Here is a 20,713-nt window from a genome sequence, read left to right as displayed (position 1 = left end):
TCCTACCAGTCTACAGCGCACCTGATCCCCAATCAGCACACCTGCGACCCCTCCCCAATCAGCACCCTACATAAACCCTGCCTGAACTCCACTCCAGTGCCAGAACTTACTGTGACCATACGGTAACCCTGGTGTAAACCTTGCAACTATGCTTCAGCCCTCCAGTGTTTTCTTAGTGCTTCTTGTGTCTGTCTCCTCGTTGTTGCCTTACCCCTTGTCTCCTATGTTTCTCCTGTAGTCCCGACCCCCTTGGATTCCGCCTCGACCCTCCCATGGACCTAGCCCCTTCGTCTCCTCGACCCTCTACCCCTGTCCCACGGACCTCGCCCCCTCCCATTTCCCACGGTTCCTTCTCCTCCCCTGTTACTGGACCTCCCCCTACCGACCCTGGACCGGCCCTTGACTACTCTCTGGATTACCCTACTTTTCCCCTTCCCTTATCCCCATTCTATTTATTATTATTAAATACGCCTTTTGGCGAAACCGTTATTCTCCGCTCTCTGTGCCGTCATTGGTTCCACCCAAACGTCTCTGCGTAACAGGTGGTGTGTTGTTCTAGTGATTTATTGTTCTGGTGGTGTGTTATACAATATAAAAGACATTGGTTTGTTGTTACAGTGGTGGTATGTACAGAATGTAAATAGAATTGGTGTGTTGTGGTGGTGTGTTGTTATGGTGGTGTGTTATAGAAAGTAAAAGACATTGGTGTGTTGCTATGGTGGTGTGTTGTTACAGCGGTGTGTTGTTAGGGTGTTGTAGGGATGAAAGAAAGAGTCATAACACACAGAAAGCTATGAGTACTACAATGCTATTTCCAACTCTAGGGGCATAGACCTTTAAGAAAATCACTATGAGGCATCGTACATTGCTTGCATTGTGTCATTCTCATTATCTTGAAACACAGAATACAGATAATGCACTATTCCATCTGCAGCCTGGCCTCAGGGAATACTCCTGTGTTATACCAGCGGATGTTTTCACATTCATGTTGTAGAGATGATTGACGCTTTTCATTTTCACCATAGGCCTTCTGCTGCTCATCAGCAGAGACACTCCTCATTCTGTTCATGAACTAAAATAAACAGTCAAGCCCTTTTTGACTCACTGCCCAGCTTCAAAAGCTCCAGAATCATCAACTCAGCTGGTGGGAAGGTCTTGTCAGTTTGTGTTCACATTCTCAAATTGCATTGCGACAAAGTGCCGCAAAAGAGATGAGGAAGCATCTTGACTGGATGTGCCTCCGGCCAGCTGTGGTAGATGCAGTAATGTGCCAATGAGATCTTGGACTGTTTCTCCTTTTTCACAGGCTTCTACTATAGACCCCTGCCTAAGGCTCCTCCTGGACTGTCACAGTGTGCGTGGGAAGGTACAGTCATTTAGCAAGGTTGTTCTTTAAGTAGGTGTGTGTGTGTGTGTGTGTGTGTGTGTGTGTGTGTGTGTGTGTGTGTGTGTGTGTGTGTGTGTGCGTGTGTGTGTGTGTGTGAGAGAGAAAGAGACCGATTTTAAGTGAGCTCAGAGGATATGACATTGTGTTTCACACTAAATTGACATAAAAATGTAATGTTACATACCATAGCAGTTGTTTTATTATAACAATTTAGTTCTGCTACGCTGGCATTGTTGTGTGCCAACAATGATGCTGATGCCACTCTGTGGGATGCCCCTCTCTCCTGTGGACCCCTCACAGAGACTTGTGCTTCCTTGGACGCTTGTCATAGGACTGTCTCTAATGTGATGCATCAGAAATACGGACTTAAGCGTATGTGTTACAAGCTTGCACCCTTGTTTAACTTAAACTTTTAGTAATAAAAAGATTTGAAACATTATTCCACATCCAACGGTATACAGTGATCGATCATGTCTATTTTTACAAACTATTGTCAATCTTTCAGCGGATATGATAGATTTCATCTCGAGTGCTAGGTGAAACATGATCCCCACATGACAGTCGTCCAAAATTCATTTTTCTTTTTTCTTCTTGCTGCTTCTTTCACTTTGTACTTTGGGATAAATACAATATCTGTGATGTGTGGCTGTGTTCCACTGAGCTGACAGCTGGTGTGTTAACATAAACAGGCCTCTGGTACTGAAGCCTAGAGCATTAGGCACGGTTCAGATAGTTCGATGCTATGTGAGAGTTATAATAATCATGTTTTTGCTATGGTGATATGGCAGTCTAATATAAGGGGAAAATGTGTTGGGGTAAAAGGTGTTCAATAATTTGGACACATTTAGATTTTTTGGCTCCTGCAAATTAACTAATAACATTCTAGCCATTCAGTAGAGTTAATGGACCACAACTCCAATCATCATTCAAACACACATTTTGTGCAGCCCTTTTTCCACATAGAAATGGTGAAATCAAAAAGACTGAAACAGTGTATACATCCGTCACATACAGTGCCTTCGGAAAGTATTCAGACCCCTTCATTTGTTCCACATTTTGTTGTGTTATAGATCCAATTTAAAATAGATTAAATTAAAATAATTTGCCATCAATCCACACACAATACCCCAGAATGACAAAGATCTTTTACTGACATTTCAGTAAATTTATTAAAATTGAAATACAGAAATACCTCATGTACATAAGTAGTCAGATCCTTTGCTATGCCACTCTTAAAATGAGCTAAAATGCAAAAATGTCATCAACAAATCAGTCAATAAATTGAGTCCATATTAATGCAAGGATAATAGTTAATGTAATTTTGGAATTAATATTTTTGTTTTTATAGGGTCTCTGATTTGCATTTAGAACAAATTATGTCTTCATGGACACTTCATAAAATGATGTCAGACATGAAATATGTGTGGCAGTGTTTACCCTACCATTGAATCGTGGGGCGTTCCAAAAATCCGAAATTGCATATTAATTAACTCATAGTGATATAATATTTCTGTTGATTCTGTGCATTCCAGCAGTAGGCTATATTGACACAGTGTGCTCACAAAGCAAAGAGCACAGTTTGTGTCATTCATTTTCCGCTCTGGCACCACAAATTCATGTTGAACGTATTTCACATGATTGAAATGAGAGCTTTTATGAATCAATAAAAAAAAGTTTACATGTCATGAGCAATAACAAGAATAAATATGAGAAGGGTGTGAAAGGATAATGGGAGCAAGCAGCAGGGACTAGAATGAGGGACAGCAAGGGAGAGTAGGCAGGGGTGTAATCCCTGCACACCGCCGCTGCAGTTCAAAGTGCTGCCGAAAGCCACCACAAGGTGGTGAGAAGAGCTGTGAAGGATGTTTGAAAAGAGAATGGTTTGCCTTATCAGATACATGTACATTGGCAAAATCAAGTTTATTATAGCAGCTCATGAAGTGCAGATCACACATTATCTAACAGCGCAGAGAAACAGGGGGAAATGTTTTAGTCTAACATGAATAAGCGTGAGTCAGCTATAATAACAATGATTACATGCCTATCAAATGTTGCTGGGTAGTTCCTCATATAGGCTATAGCCTACACAGTAAATCCATGCACACTTTATTGGAAAGCTGACCACTGACTATCTACAATGACATTACCTTATCTAATCAATAACAAATTAGGCTAAATCAGATGGAAGTTTATGTAGTATGCATCTGTCTGGAAATTCATACAGTCGCCATATGGTTGCAACAAGCCAAATCTCTGCTAGTTGAGAGAGCTACCTGCTCGGCCAGCTCACATGTTTCTTTCCATGTCATGTTAGTAGGTAGGCTATAATAGTTACAGACACTGATAAACTTTATCTCATGTTTACTGCGAACCATTACTGTTAGCTTGTATAGAGATGATGATCTCTCTGCTTTTTGACAAATAAGCCAAAAAGTATACAAAAATTAGCAACAATCACCCATGAATTAAATCATGTTGCCCATTATGATAGAAAGATGTTTGATTGAGCAAGGTTTTACATTATGGGTGGGTGAGAGAAGGCTGCCCTTGCTGAAAATGTGAATGTTTGCACCCTATTATGACGTTTTTAGTGATAATTGGCTACTTCTCTATCCAGTCTCAATCCCATTGAAACCCCAAATCCTTACTCCTGTTTTTATTATTTATTCTGTAATCATTAGGTCTTCACAACTTTTGTCTGTGGCAGCAGCAGCATTGAGGTAGACCACCGTTGTGATGGCAGTATGAATTTCTACTGGTACTTTCATTTCTGTCTGGTATTCTGAAGGGCTCCTGCAAAAGAGGGCATACAACGTTCAAAACTCTGTCAGGATGCTGTGTTTCTCCTGGTTTATTTATCAAATAGCGAGAAGTTTATCACATAGCTGTACCGTTCGCCTTAAAATGAACTGACGCTCTTCATTAAGAGACAAAAGGAACAGTGTAATGAACTGACGCTACCTTCATTAAGAGACAAAAGGAACAGTGTAATGAACTGACGCTACCTTCATTAAGAGACAAAAGGAACAGTGTAATGCAGTAGAGAGCACTTCCTCCAGTTCTATAAAATAAAATAAATGTTCTATGGGTGAAAAAAAGAACCTGTGAAGAGTGAAGACCTGAATTGCAACACAAAAACATAGATAGAAAACAGCGAAACTCAAAAATAGAATGTGAAAAACAGAACTCTCAAAATACACTGGTCACAATAGTGGTTCCTATATTGAATGGAAAGAAACAAAACAAATTAGGACAATTCTTATATTTTATTATGATTAACCCAATTAAGCACCAAGCACCAAGGTAGTTGTACTATGCAGAGAGATTACAGGTGAGACAGATATCATAGCAAATAGACCACAATTATTTCAATAGCCTCTTTGGTTTGGTGATAGGAAACACCAGACTTCGACAATAACTGGAGGTCTACATGACTTGGAGGGATGAGATATGCTGCTACAATGGAATGTCATCTAAGATACAGCATGAAGCACAACATGAAAAGCTGCCATAGACATTATTTTAGTTATAAGGAGTGCATCTCAACATTTCATTGACAAATTATTGATTTGTATTACTCTGCTCAACAGATGTTCGCTTTCTAGAGACTTAATTCTGTATTTCCTTTTGACTATTGCAATTTTTTCCAATGCTAAAGCTTACATCATACTTTTGATTGCTTTCTGAAATAATTTTCAGTTCCACTGAAAGTTTGCATTTGTTCGTTGGCTAACATTCATTCCATTCCAATTAATCAACACAATATGTTCATACAGGAGTATGTAGCTTTAAATATATGAATTTGCCATGGCAAAACATCAATATACAACTCCAAAAGACGCATTGGTATAATACATATTTTAACTCTTTGATTAAAGTCACAGTGTCATATTTTCAGTAATTTGAAAACAATATTGTCATTGCAGTTCACTGTCTCTCTCCATATCTTGAGTGCTGGTGTATTCTCTCATTCCATCCCTATATTGGCAGATATTGATCCTGTCAAGGTCAGAAGACTTGAGAAGAGCTTTACAGGCCATGGGATACATCTCCCTTCTCTCTCCAGGTATTAACACGACAGGATTCGACAAGTTTGCAGATCAACATCACAAATAATTTACAGTATATCAAGGATAATCCAAGCCTCTGTGTGTGTGTATATATATATATATATATATATATATATATATATATACAGAGAGAGAGAGAGAGAGAGAGAGAGAGAGAGAGAAATGGGAGGGGAGCTGCTGGCTTGATTCAATTCAGTACCAGCGCACCTTTCCAACATGTTCAGTTTATTTTGCCTTGAGGAGTTATTGAGATTGATTATAGCTTTGCTTAATTATTGCACTCACTCACTCATGCCCTGAACATTATTAGGGCTCAAAATAGATTCTGAGTCTGATTGCAAGGAATGATGCCATACAGTATAAAGGGCCAATGCATTATGATGTTGTGCACAGAATCTGCTACAGAGAGCTGTGGACAATTTGTTTTTATCAGAATTGCAATGCCACAGTACAAATAAACTACCATACTGTTGGAACCAACTATTGAACTACAGTTCAATTTCAACATTTGATCTACATTATTTGTGTTTCTTTCCTTATGGGAATGTGAGAAGAGGTTATGGATAAATATGTCAAAACAGGCTGCAGGCTGAGTAATGGCTAATCATGGGGTCAGCTAACGGCCGGATGGACAGGCGTAGGGGATCTCTCCCAGAGGGATGAGTAGACCTATTTTACACCAGATTGTTGCACGCTGCTCTGCCCACACACGCTAATTATACAGACAGGATGGAATTGGCAGGATTGCATGATTAGAAAGATGTTGATATGATAATGTTGTGGCATGTTAAAGCCGATGGGGACTGTTCATAAGAGTCTATGGGTAATGTCACACTTGGTGCCTTTCAGACAATTATGTGAACTCTTTAATGCATTAGTAAATGTTCAGAATTAACTCAGACCCCTCTGAAGCTAACCAAACTGAGACCATCTCAGAATATATCACTGCGTTGTTTTTACATGGAATAGATCTATTATATAATGCTCTAAGCAAGAGGAGTGCAATGAGTAATCTCCCGCAGTTCTGGGCCGATTAACACGGTTCTGGGCTTAAACGAACCGGGCTGCCCGTGAGCGTGACGTGGTCTACTTTAGAATTTTGAATAAATGATGTGGTCCACTTTAGACTAAAAGCACTACAGTACATTACCCATAATCATCTGTATATCTGTATGTCAAAATTAAACGAAACTAAGTTGTATGCAACATTCCATGGTCTCTTTGACCCCCATACAGTGTGTGTTGAATCCATGGCATCCACAATGTCCTGTTCACTTAAACTCCTAAACTAACCCTCAAAGGCATAGGCTCAATGGGCTTCCTCTCAAGTAGGTCTAATGTTCAAATAAAGAAAGGTTGATACTGAATTAAACAGGCTATGCACTACATCTTGGGCTACAAATATTATAACCTGCCATGCACAAACTCATCATGACTCCCATCTTACCCAAATCTGTGGGCTGATTTCAAATAATGCTACTAAATAAAGCAAGGTAAATTCATACATCCATGCAAATCAAATAATCACTCATGTAGTCTACAAACATGAGCTTTTATACACAAAACCGGCAACTTTTGATTTTGATCATAATGAGGCTTAACTGGATTGGAGCGAGACTATACTAATAATAATAATAATGCATTTTATTTGTTTGGAGGCGCCTTTCAGGTCACCCAAGGTCACCTTACAGAAGAGAAGTAAAAGCAAAAGCATGACATCAATCATTAAAAACAAAACAAACAACACATTAAGATAAAAACAAGTGAAGTGCAGAGTGTCCAATTTATAGATAGTATGCCAGTTTGAACAGGTGGGTTTTGAGTTGGGACTTGAATGTTGTGATGTAGTCTGACTGTCTTATGTGTGGGGGGAGAGAATTCCAGAGCTTGGGTGCTGAGCAGCTGAAGGCTCGGGCACCCATGGTGCTGAAGCATGACGTGGGGATGGTTAGCAGTCCAGCAGAGGTTGAGCGAAGGGAGCGGGAGGGAGTGTATTCATGGAGGAGGTCACGGAGGTAAGTGGGGGCTAGATTGTGGAGGGATTTGTAGGTGAGGAGAAGGTTTTTGTACTGGATGCGGTAATGTACCGGGAGCCAGTGAAGTTGGATGAGGACAGGGGTGATGTGGTCAGATGATTTAGTGCGGGTGATGATCCGGGCGGCCGAGTTCTGAATGATCTGCAGTCTGTTGACGAGTTTGGTGGGGAGTCCGGTAAGGAGGGCATTACAGTAGTCAATGCGTGGTGTGACAAGTGAGTTGACCAGGATTTCAGTGCTGGATTGGGTCAGTGATGGGCGGAGTCTGGAGATGTTGCGGAGGTGGAAGAATGCAGTCCGGGTGATGTTCTGAATATGGGAAGTAAATGACAAGGTGTTGTCCAAGATGACGCCGAGGCTCTTGACTTGGGGGGAGAAGGGTACGGGGGATCCATCGATGATGATGGGTGGAGCTGGGGTGTGTTGTGATTTGGTGAGGGTGGATTTGGAGCCGATGAGCAGTGCCTCAGTTTTGTCACCGTTAAGTTTCAGGAAGTTCCTGCTCATCCAGCTCCGAATGTCTTCCAGGCAGGTGATGAGGGAAGTGGGAGAGATGGCGGCAGTGGGTTTGGAGGAGATGTAGACCTGTGTGTCATCAGCGTAGCAGTGAAAATGGACCCCATGGTGACGGAGGAGTGTGCCCAGGGGGAGGAGGTAAATGGTGAACAGGAGTGGACCCAAGACTGACCCCTGGGGGACACCCAGAGAAACACCCGAACACCCAGACTTGTGGTTGCTTAGCTGAACGAATTGTTGGCGGTCAGTGAGGTATGACGTGAACCAGGACAGTGCAGCACCAGTGATCCCAATGCCAGCCAGGCGGTCCAGGAGCAGAGGGTGGGAGATGGTATCGAAAGCTGCGCTGAGATCGAGGAGGATGAGAATGGAGAGTAGTCCGGAGTCAGCTGCACGGAGGAGGTCGTTGGTGATTTTGACTAGGGCTGTTTCAGTGCTATGTTTTGGACGGAAGCCAGATTGGAAGGGGTCGTGGAGATTGTTTGTGTCAAGGTGGGACTGTAGTTGTGCGGCGACCACCCTTTCAAGTGTTTTGGAGATGAAGGGGAGGTTGGAGATGGGCCGACTATGGGATGGAGGACCTAGGATAATGCTCATTCTGTTTACAAACATACACATTGCTTGATTGCTTATAACTGTCCATGGGCTACTAATGAATCTAAAAAATCCCAGCAAACACAGCCACATTGTTGCAACATAGTGCCAACCTACTCCTTTTGGTAACGGCAACCTTGTCAGAAGGAAGCCATTACATAGCAATGAAATACTTTTAAGGGTCGCGACAATGTAAGCGTGCAGCCTTTAGCCAACCGATATTCTATGCGAGATCTGACACCTGCACCCCATCAGTGAATGCCCAATGAGTCGAGTGGCTACCTTGTCACAACTAGCATGCAGTGATCCCAATCAGCTTGATTCAGATGTGTGATTTGGCATTACAAGTTGTCATGCTGTAGTGTTAGCACCAGGATGGCACCGACCTTTATGCCACCACAACACTGCTTTAACGAAGGTCGTCATGAGGTCACATTGGCACCAATTTACCCACAACCTCACCACAGTCTAACTTCAAGGTTGGGTTTACGTACTGTGTTTCCTTAGTAAAACTCCTTCCCCATGCAGTGCGTGCCCATGTCCATGCCCATGCTCTCCGATGACTGTCCCGTTAATCTTAACCCCTAAACTAACCTTTAAAGCAAGGTTGAAGTAATTTATTAATCCACACAAATTAAAGAAGCACTAGGCTACTGTGTCCTTCCCCCATCACCTCACCTATCCCAGCAGCTTTGTGGGTCCCTTTAGAGGGGTGGGCAGTGTAGGGCAGCACCAAGGGTGAGTCCTAGTGGGAGTGTGCAGTGTCCTATTGTTTTCTTGAGGGGAGTCTTCTCCTCCATTTGCAGTGCCATACCAGTAGCACCAGAGTGCAGTCCTCTCCCTTATGTATTTGCAGTGCCATAATAGTAATCCCACCGTGTGTTGTGCTTTAGGAGTCACCCATGCATGATTTGTAGTGGACTTTCTGGGAAGGGAAGGGTTAACCCACCTGTAGGGGGCTCTGCATTGCCCACACTGCTAGCCAAGGGAAGGAGTAGTAACAGCGCTGGGGGTGGTCTTGCAGGGGGTTCAATTCATGTATCCCTATGAATTTGTAATAAAGTCTACCTTTTACATACTTGTCCTGTCCTGGTCTTCTGTGCGAGGGTGTGTGCTGGAGATTCGTAAACCCTGTGTTGGGTGGAGTTATTGGGTGTTCACCCCATACTGTGACATATAATTAAATAAAAAGTAAATATGTCACAACTCTTTGCCAGGCAATATTCCCATGTTAACCACCTACGCTTTGTACAGATAGGTGAAGATATTGGAAACAGAAATCTGGTTTCAAGATTTCACCAAGAGAAAAACACTAAAAACAGGATTCTTTAAAACCCATAGTGTACACTGCACAAGATTACTTAGACATACATAGAGACAATGGTGATAGAACCCAAAGTGGTTCTTCAATCAACATCCAAACACTAAACCAAGGTCTGAAACAAAACACTAAAATAAGCTTTTAAACAAACCTTGTTTTAGTGCTTTGATGTTCTATACTCTCTTTACACCAAATGTCTGATTTAAGAACAAGCTGTGTCATTCATAGGTTACAATCAAATACCTTAAGTGACAGTCAATGATAAAAAATGACATTTAAGAAGGAAAACATGTTCAAAGTCATAATGATGATATTTGAAGCATAAAGAAATAAAAACTAAATTAAAGAAAAAAAAAAAATAGTTTTCCTAAATTTCAAGTAATCAAAATAAAATTCATTGCTCATGATGCAAGATGAATATTGTTTATCATGACACACAGGTACAGGTACTGTGAGCTGGAGTGTGGCGCTGTGGGTTAGTACTGTTGTCTTCAAACAAATATTGGCAGCATGGGTAAACCCATTGTCTATGTACTGGGTCCATTCTGGAAAGAGGAAGCATTTTGTGTTCTTTTAGCTCTATACTCCAACAGTTTGAATTTGAAATCAAACAATTACTATGGGATCAAAGTAGAGATTCTCAACTTTAATTCAATGTTTTTTTCTTTCAGATTGGTTTCACCAATTAGAAAATACAACATTTTTTGAGGGAAGGGATGGGGCAAGGAAGAAAAGGGGGGACTAGAATTATGCAAGCATTGCTATCAGAGACAGATTTTATTCTATTTACACATTTTAAAGCTGATCTACTCCCCCCCCCTTCCCCCCAAACAACATACTCATATTCCTTCAATAAATCTTGTCTAATGGAAACTTTCATTAAGCCAACTCTTTATATAGGCCCAACACGCCAACAAATCTACAAGTCCAACAAGTGGTTTATCTGACAAGTTGGTTATACTTAGGCGTTACCGTAACTTCTAACAGCGGGAAGTTGTGTTTGTTGCCACAATTTAGCTGCTAACATGGTAGTGACGTTGCGAGAGGCCCTACTAACAAGCGTGTGAATTGTGACTGGGATATTGTTACTAAGGCAACTCTCTCACACACACTCTCTCTCTCACAATCACTCACACACACACACACACACACACACACACACACACACACTCATACAGTACACACGCACATATTTATTGAGTCTGTAAACGCATTTCTAAACCACATTTTCAGCTTGTGAAAGGAAAACATGACATACTGTAAATACAGTAGGACACAAAAGCATTATTTATGCTGCGACAAAAAATAGAACTTCAAGCTGCTAGAATGAAGAAAAACACATTTCTACCTTCACAGTGTCTCTTGTACAGTTGAACAAATGTTACAGAAATAGTTATTTACCTGATTTAACAAGTAATTTATGTTGACATGTCAATGATACTGGGGTAGCAGATAAGTGATAAACTAACTAATTGATGAAGATTAAAGCTTCACAATAGGGAAGGGATACAAAAAAAACAACATCTGCAGTAAGTGATGGATGAGCATGGCTTTGAGAACTTTTTTTAATCTTTTTTTGTTTATCTCTTTATATAAAATATCAATTCTTTCAGTGTCTTTGAAGTAATTTTTCTTTAGTTGTCTGAGTACATTCATAATGTTTATGTGAAAGAAAAAAAAGAAAAACATCTTTGAATTTGGCACTTAAAAAACAACCACAAGGAATTATCGCCTTTATTAATTAAGAATACAATTTACAAAACCATTCAATTTTTTTTTTTTTTTTTTCTCAGTTTTTTAAACTCAACTTTTGAGAATATTCAAAATACACTTTTATTTTTTTAACCTCATCACTTTCAGTCCATATTTACAAATATGTACACAAAAGTACCCCCCCCCCCCCCCCCCGACACACACACACGCATACACACACACAAAAACAAACTTAACTGATAATAAAAAGTTCTCCTCTTGCCATTCTTGTTTAACCCCCCCATCTATGATTGGGTCATCGAGTTCTCAGATGGATGTCCCATGGCAAGGCTCAATGGCTTCTGGGATGGGTCCTCCGGGCACTGACTGATAGGACATTGGCATGGGCGTCTTGATAGGGCTCTGACGGAAGAGCCTCCCGTTGGGTGCCCTGTGTTTGCAACGGATAGAGGGCATGGTGGCACTGCTGAGGGGGAGTGGGAGGGTCCTGCCAACGGCTCTGCCGAGTGTCCTTCCTGCCCCATGATCCTCCTGGAGGAAGGTGGTCACAGAGAGTGTCCCCCGGTGGCCCGGGTAGTCCCGTACAGACAGGACCTCCAGGGACTGGCTGGGCTGCATGCTGCCGATGTCCAGGGCAGAGATCTCGATAGACTGGCCTGACAGCTGCTTGTGCGCCATGTCCTCGTCCAGGAGGCTGTTCAAACGGTGGTGGACCTGCTCCAGATTCACCTCTTTGTCCTGGAGAGAAAGAGAGAGGGGGAGGGGTACCCAGGTGTTTGTGAAGAGAAAGAATGCAAGAATAGTAAGAAAAGTAGAGAAACAAATGGTTGAGAAGGGAGTACAGAGAGAGCAGGAGGTGGAGGGAGAAAAGGAAAGACAATTAGAAATAGTTAGACTGCAGGAGTAGTTACTTCCATGAATGGAGTCATCTCAAATTGTCATTTCACAGTTAGGGAAGGTAAATACTTCCCCAAATTGGGGATTGAGTAATGTAATTGAATGCTGGTCTACTAAAATCAACATAATTAAAGGTGGAATCATAACTTGTGATCTGCGTGCATAAGTCGAATCATCCCATCCCATTGACATGAACGGAAGATTTACACAAATGTTGGAGTTACAGGCACAGATCTTGAGTTAAGATTCCACCCTGCATGAATCCTAACGTCAAACACACATCAAAGCTATGCTTAAACTTCAAGCTGCAAAATTAAAGACAAAATGGGACTAAGATATTACCACCATCTGAAATGTGCTTTTTTTAAAGTATATTTCTCCACATTTCAAATGAACTATGATCAGGATGTCTCTTCATTCAGTAGAATGCTTTTCTCCAAACCAACGTGTTGTGTATCCATGCACCTCTGGTGCTGCAACGTTAGCGCTCTACTGCATGAACAGCATCGATACTCTCACAAGCAGAGTACAATGTATCACAATGATGATTGAAGGGGACAAACCTGAAATAATATGACAAAATAATTTTTGATAGTAAGTAGATATAATTATCCCTGATTGCATATTAAAGTAAAGTAAAAAACTGTTATTGTCGTCTGTCTCTCTCTCTCTCCCTTTCATTATATCTAGAGTAATGGGTGAAAAACGCGATGCTTGATGAGACAACGTAAACAGGAAGGAGATTATTTGTCATATAACAAATCCGAACAAATAGCCTCTTGGCAGCTCCTTGTCCTCTTTTTGACCGTTTCCAGACATTTCCCATCATGCATTCATGAAATTGAAATCATAAAACAATAAATAAATAATAAACAAGCCAAACGTCCACAGAACCCCAATGTGCTTCTGTTAAAGAGCGTTGCACAACACTACGTTTTAGTTGCCATGACAGCTAAATTGGTAATTTCGTTCGGCAAAGTTTTAGTTAGCATAGAGGTGGAGAGCAGGTCTCTGGCAATGAGTGGTTGGGGTTAATTGAATATTATATGAATGTCCATTGTCCTCGCCAATCAGGATTTTTCTGCGAATGTTGGAATGGATAATCATTTTTGACAAATAAAATGCCCATACTATCAGTTGTAGGCAACAAATGTAACCACAAGCTGAAGTGTCTATGATGTCATAATCTAAGAACTCAACAAGCGTACAGTGGGCCGCCAAATTCAACCTGCTGCGTGTCTCCAAATGCTGTAACAGTTTAATGAACCTGTTTAAACTTTTCTCATGTTTCTTATCACTTGCAATCAGCTAAATAAATAGCCAATTCTCCTTTATCTCTCACAACCCCCAGTCATGACCATAATTACCTGCCACTTAAGTGCAGTCTTACAGTTTCCTACATGCATTTATTTATATAATTTCATACCTTTTTGTTTCCTCACTGTAAACACCGTCAGGAATATATAGTTATTAGTAGCCTATTGTAGGCATACTTAGGCTCGCTGGCTTCGTAGATAATATTCAACCTGTTAAGACAGCGATGTGCACTGTTCCAGTGATCAGTGTGGGCGATCATGCAGTGTGGGGTGAACTTACATCGGCCTATTGTATTGTATTGTATGCTAGTTTATATTAGTTTCCCCTCACAATATAACCACGGATTGAAAAACGGTTCCATGATTTAATTTATAATTGGCACAGAGAGCCAGAGGCCATCGATGTATGCAACATTGGTCATTCAATGTTTTTGGCATACAGAATGTAGTAATGTGAGAATATGCACAAGGCCTACTTCAACTTATTTATAGAGGATGTACTGGTGGCATGAGGGATTATCCACAACAGGCAACAACTACAGCTGCCGTTATGATCAAATATATTTACAATTTACTTTTAAGTCATTTAGCAGACACAATAAGTACATTTTGTCTAAGTGCTAGAGATAGGAAGAAAACACTTTATTTGTTTTTCCATGTCTACTTTCGCCTCTTGGTAATTATTTGAAGTGGATTGTCCATGTGTTTGAATATGCCAACTCTTATATCAGTGTACATTTGTGTTGGTCGTGGCAGATGCTGTGACACGGAATTAGCAAAACTTGCATATGGGTTTAGTGTTGCACAGCGCTCTTTCGCGGAAGCAAATTGGGGCCCACAGTGTGCTTGGAACTAGGAAACTCTGATGTTTCCGACTTAGAAACTCATTGTATAAAGATAATACTTTCTGAGTGGGAAACTCAGGTATCAAAATCAGCCAATAGGAAGCTCTACAAAACTAATGTGCGTTTATTTTAATTCGGAAGGTCAGAGTTTCTGTGTTCGCATGAACACTGCATGAGATGACTGGTAAAGTGATTCATATCTAGCCCAAATCAGCCCCATGCCCAACCCCCCCCCCCCCCCCCCCCAACACCCCAAAACCCCACCCCATATAGTAACATCCTGTATCTCGGGTCTCTCCTGACCTGTGTCATTAGTCTCTGTTTCCTCCCAGTCTCTCTGTCTGTCTGTCCATATGTCCCGCCTCCCTTCCGATGAAGCACTTGTAATGTCATTATATGTCAATGGACCAGAAACCCTGTCCAGAATGTAGTCCTTAGTGACCTGCACGAGATCACAGAGAACCATACATATAATCTATCTCTATATATAATTATATATATAATTGCAATAAGACGTCATTCAGTAGAATTGCTAAGGATTATGGACTGGGGTTACCCTTTACTTGGATTAGCCACCATAATGCCTATGTTATGCTTTCGCTGTCATAAGAGTGAGAAAACACCTGTCATTGAAGGTCATAACAGTTTATTTCCGCCAATTTACGAGTATTTCACTATAGGGCAATGAACTAACTACCAATAACGGAATAGTGGATGTCAAGTGTTATGCGGGCTCATATGACAGCATTATGACGGCAGCTTTACTTGAGGGCCAAATCCTAACTTGACTGTGGATCTGTTACTCTGACCTTTGCATCGCTCATTGATGTCAATCAGTATTCAAGTTCCTTGATGAAGATCTCAAGTTAGAATTTGGTCCTAAGTGCTCCCTTTTCTGTGGCTCTTATTGCATTATTAGATAGTGGAATCAAACAGACAGGTCAAAGCTAGTATTTGCTCACACTTTAGTTTAGGGATCCATGTCAAGCCTTTGCTCTGATGAAGCCACATGCTTATAGCAGGCTGGCCAACCTCTGGCTGAATGAACTTGGTCTGATGAAGCAGCATGACCTGAATGGATATGCTTTTGAAAAGCTTTTGAAAATATTGACTCAGGAGCGCAATTTTGTTGAATTAGTTGGACCACTGTACAGTATGTAAACTACTGTCATTAATTCTATGGTGGTTTAATCGTTATGATCATCAATGACAATGATAATGAATCCTCACTTTTCAGCAGAAAGAACCAAAATAACAGGTAAATGACTGCGCATTTAGATTTTTTTGAGAAAACGAAAACAACTAAGAGCCAAGAGCGTCAAACAAATCACTCAAATTCAGCCCAAACTCCTCTCGCACATGAGTAGAAAAAATGAGATCACATGACTTTATGTGGACTATCTTCACAGCAGGGCACACCTATAACTGGGTGTATTGCAGCTCTACTAAATCAGGGCTGGCGTCTGTGCCTGGATCCATAAAGTAGAGTGTGGCAGTGGCATCCCTGGGCAGGACCGGGGGGCCTGGGGGTCTGGGTCTCGGCCGGGGCCTTGGCAGAGGCCTGGGCAGGGCTGGGGTCTGCAGGGTCTGGGCTGCGTTCTCGGTCACCTCTTTGGGCTGTTCCTGCCGGCAGCGATTGCTGCTCCACCAGGTCTCCAGGCCGGCCACCAGGCAGGCCAGCAGCAGCCCCGCCGCCAAGATGCAGAAGACACCGGCGAAGCTGTGGAGCCTCAGGGCCCTCCCCTCAGACTGGGCTTCTGTGTGGCGGTCCAGGTCACAGCGGCCCTTTCTGGGCCACCACTTCTGCTTCACAATGTCCAGGTCGCCCTTTTCCTGCAGCTCCAGGATCCTGACGTAGAGAGAGAGAGAGAGAAAGAGAGAGAGAGAGAGAGAGAGAGAGAGAGAGAGAGAGAGAGAGAGAGAGAAAGAGAGACAGAGAGAGAGAGAGAGAGGGCGGGGGGGTTAGTGCTGTGCATTGCCTCACTTAAGTCATTGATAGCATATTGGAGTGAATTCCCATTCAAACATAAAGGATAGGTCTAAATTCACTAGAATTAATTACAAATTATTCAAATGATAATGACATGTCTAAAATGCAACAAGTAGGATGCAATACAGTAGGCATAATAACAGTCAATGTTTAATATATATTATTAAAGTATACCCTGTACATCCTGTATGAAAGTCATGTTAAACAGGTTACTGTATGTAAAATCAAACTTATCATAATGGGAGATGAATAACAGTCATTTAGACTAGGGCTGAAAGCAGGAAAATGGCAGTCGTTAAAATAAATGGATTTTGAAGCGAGTTAAACAAGCACTGCCATGTGGCTAATGAAAGCACCCGCACGCATGCACACACGCACGCACGCACGCACGCACGCACGCACGCACGCACGCACGCACGCACGCACGCACGCACGCACGCACGCACGCACGCACGCACGCACGCACGCACGCACGCAACACTGTGGACTCACTTCTGAGAGAAGAGGTCTCTGTAGGGGCTTCCGTGCTGCAGAGCCATACCGTAGCCTTTACTGCTGAAGCCGTTGCCTGTCACAGTGAGGGTGCAGTCATCATCGGTCAGAGCTGCATACTCCACGACAGCCATGTCCCACAAAAAGGCATAGGACTCTCTTTTTGCCTGTGGGAGGAAATATAGTACAGTACATTGAGTAATGGTATCAAACCCATACCATTCTCATTCCATTCCATGGATTACGATGAGGTGTCCTCTGATTTCTACTCACACCAGCCTCCCCTGGTGTCTACACTGTACAGACACAGGCACCTATGTGACACAGACACATACTCCCAGTCATAAGCCTTGTTCACAGTTATTAGTCTACAATGACAGTCTTTATAAATCATTGCTGCAATATGCAGCAGAAGTGAGAATAGTGTTCGCAAGGTGGAACTAAAAGAGTGGGCAGGCGCTTGACCGTGAAGTTTATTCTACTTTTACAATAAAAGAAGCAGACTCTGTTAAATCCTGTTTTTGTGGGTGAATGTTTTTGTTCTGCTTGCCTCTTTTCCAGGAGTCTATGGTATTCCAAGGTAATGTCACTTCTTCTTTTATAAAAAAAACATGAACAGCCTTTGGCTTCAAATAGTTTTGGAACTGCACAAGGTTCTGAAATTCACCAACTACCTTCTGTAAAACAATTACTAACGCTAAAGAATGGGAAAGTTTGAGAAAGTCATTGGCCATTTCTACGTAATGGCACTCTGATACTTTGGCTTCAATGGCTCTGATTAAGTCAAGCTTTCCCAAATATCGACTACACTATAACTATTTATTTGGAAAATAACAGTGTTCATCCAACATGGTTTTAGCTAGAGCACAAAAACACAAAGCAATTTACCATTGATCTGCACAATAACGAAAAGCATTGGCTCAACCAATTGCAGCCAGATATTACTTATGTGTAATGACAAGTATGTGTGTCTAGACTCTGTTGTAAGTTATTTGTTTAATTACTGGATCATTTCTCAGACTGGTGGTGTGTGTGTGAGTTTGTGTGTGATTGCTTGTTTGGGCGGCGGGTGAGGGTCATTAAAAAAGCCACACATTTCAATAATTTAACAATTTAATTTACACCCACACCTCCTTTCCCTGCATCAGGACAAGTAATTGCCTGTCTACAGACCCAATAGTGTGCCCTGCATGATGAAGTAAAGTTAATTATTCATTCATTATTCATTTTAAATCATCTTGAAAAAAATGTCTAGGTGGTTACCATTTGTATGAAATCTAAAAGCTTCTTTCACTGCAAGAGGAAACAACATTGTTAATTCTTGGTTCAGGTGAGTGAATCACGGTTAACATAAAGTTGACTCTATAGCTTTGTAGTCACGCCTCAATTACTCAACATTGTATTATTAATATGCTGTTACATTAGTAAGTGCTTTGTAAGCATATTGAGCATTGGAAATGTGGCTTACAAATAAGACATTGTTGTTGCTGTTGTTGTTTTTGTTGTTGTTATTATTATCATCATGGCTCACCTTGCGGATGCCCTCAGAGGGGCTGGACACCGAGTGCTCGTGGCCATGGTTCTTGTTGATGGTTCTCCAGAGCTCGGCGAAGGTGCTGTCCTGCTCAAGCGGATTGGTGCCTTTGGCCCGGAAGTACTCGTACACAGATGAGCCTCTCACTGTTCCGTAGGCCAGGTCCATCTGCTTAGACAGGTCCTGGAAGGTCCTGGAAGGTCACAGTAAACACCACAGGTCAAATAGGGCTGTGGTTTCCAAACTGGGGGGGGGGGGACAGACGAGGACCACAAAAACCAGTGACTGTAACTTTTTTTTATTTGACAGAAATACATTACAATTGTGAACAGGTACACTGTAGGCTACTGTATTCACATAATATAGAAAATAAAACATTTCATCAGGTGTGAAAAGGATGAAGACGGGGGCTCCAGGATGAAGACGATTGGGAACCCCTGAAAAGGGTAGAAACAGTGTCCCCCCCATCCCTGGCATGTGGAATATTGCTAGACTGGTCACACTTGCTCTCCCACACCAGACTAGGCGCAATAGCCTCTGTTTGCAGTCTTTGCAGTCAATAACTCCTGTTACTGTTGTTGTCATGTGAGACACGTTGTGCTACAGTAATAGCACAAATATATAATAAAAGTACAATATCTTGGGCAACCAGGCATGAATATTGGTATTCAAGCCACAGAACTGTAAATATCGCCTTGAGCTCAAATATGTGTCTAAGTGTATGATTACATTTCTGTCATTATGTTCTTAAAGACAAACTTATAATAACCATTTACTGAATATAGGTTCAGTATTGCTAAACATCTATTTCAGTATAATCTGTGGCTCATACAGTATGGCAACACAAGTAAATATGTTCTTAGACAAAAGAATAAAGTTGTCTATGAGAGACTAGAGTTATATGACAGTATGTGATGTAATTGAGCAGAATTATTGTAAATGGTTATACTAATAACCATGTTCATATTAGTTTGTTTACTGTCTGCCATCTGATGTGAAACAGGCAGAATACATGTGAAACTTTGCCAATTCCTCTTCATCCAACTGCAGGCAAATACTTTCTTCATGAGAGAAGAACTCTTAAGAATTGAAATACTTTATGAAAATAAAGTGTGAAAGTTCACACTTCATTTTCATAAAGTATCTCAATTCTTAAGTATGCATTAAAGTATGCATTAAAATGCAAAACAAAACTGTTAAATGTACTCTGATAAATATATACTGTATGCAGTACTCGGAGTAAAGTGAATTCTATTTCACAAATTCAAAAAACAAATTAAAAAAACAAGTACTGTACTAGTCTTGGACATTATTAATGAAGACATTAATTCAATGAACAGAGGATTATAATGTTCACTGCCCATGGCACACTAACAGAACACCTCCTCTGTTTAATATGCAGTGCCACTATATTCCAAGAAATTATAATGCTAACTCAATTTCATTCCTTGACATGTTTTACAGTGTGAGAGGGCACTCCAAAAGTTCATTGGGCTTGTGTTTTTGTGGTGAGTTTGTCCCCCAATTTCCTGTGAGTGCCGCACAGCAAGAGGGATCATTAGGCTGATTCTATTATGTTGTAGAACAAAGTCAGGACAAATTAATTTCAACTAAACGGCAATTGATTCAAGATTCAAGATTCAAGATTCTTTATTTGTCACGTGCATACAAGTATACAGTGAAATGCAAAAGTGACAGTGCCACAGAGTAGTGCAACAATACAATAAGTTTTAAAATACAATAAAATAAAAATAGAAGTACTAAAAAATATACAGTATGGACAGTATAAACAGTATAAACAATATGAACAGTATAAGCAGTAAGTATATAAGTAAGCAATATAAATAGCAGGTGGATGATTATGTGTGTGCATATGTGTTAAGATGACAGTGCATGTGTGAGTGACTTGAGGGGGGCACTGGTGGGGTCATCGTTGACGATTCTGATGGCGTGGGGGAAGAAACTCAGCCTTAGCCTCTCTGTTCTTGCTGCATGACAGCGG

The 20,713-nt window shown here is 41.3% G+C and overlaps 1 protein-coding gene across 1 annotated transcript in view; it reads right to left on the bottom strand.

The window, feature by feature from the left end:
* Positions 1–11,943: 11,943 nt before the first annotated feature.
* The window catches only part of grid1a (glutamate receptor, ionotropic, delta 1a), a gene marked incomplete at both ends in the record, with an annotated part of 336,048 nt that continues 327,278 nt past the window's right edge, over positions 11,944–20,713 (bottom strand). Inside the window, 4 exons of the mRNA XM_083695162.1 lie at positions 11,944–12,375; positions 16,304–16,544; positions 17,178–17,344; positions 18,709–18,904. Of these exons, the coding sequence (XP_083551288.1) occupies positions 11,944–12,375; positions 16,304–16,544; positions 17,178–17,344; positions 18,709–18,904 (1,036 nt within the window). The remainder of the gene's footprint in view (positions 12,376–16,303; positions 16,545–17,177; positions 17,345–18,708; positions 18,905–20,713) is intronic.

This window comes from Argentina silus, assembly GCF_951799395.1.
Source record: "Argentina silus genome assembly, chromosome: X".
In the NCBI taxonomy this organism is placed as follows: domain Eukaryota; kingdom Metazoa; phylum Chordata; class Actinopteri; order Argentiniformes; family Argentinidae; genus Argentina; species Argentina silus.
This window is presented reverse-complemented; position numbering and strand designations above follow the sequence as displayed.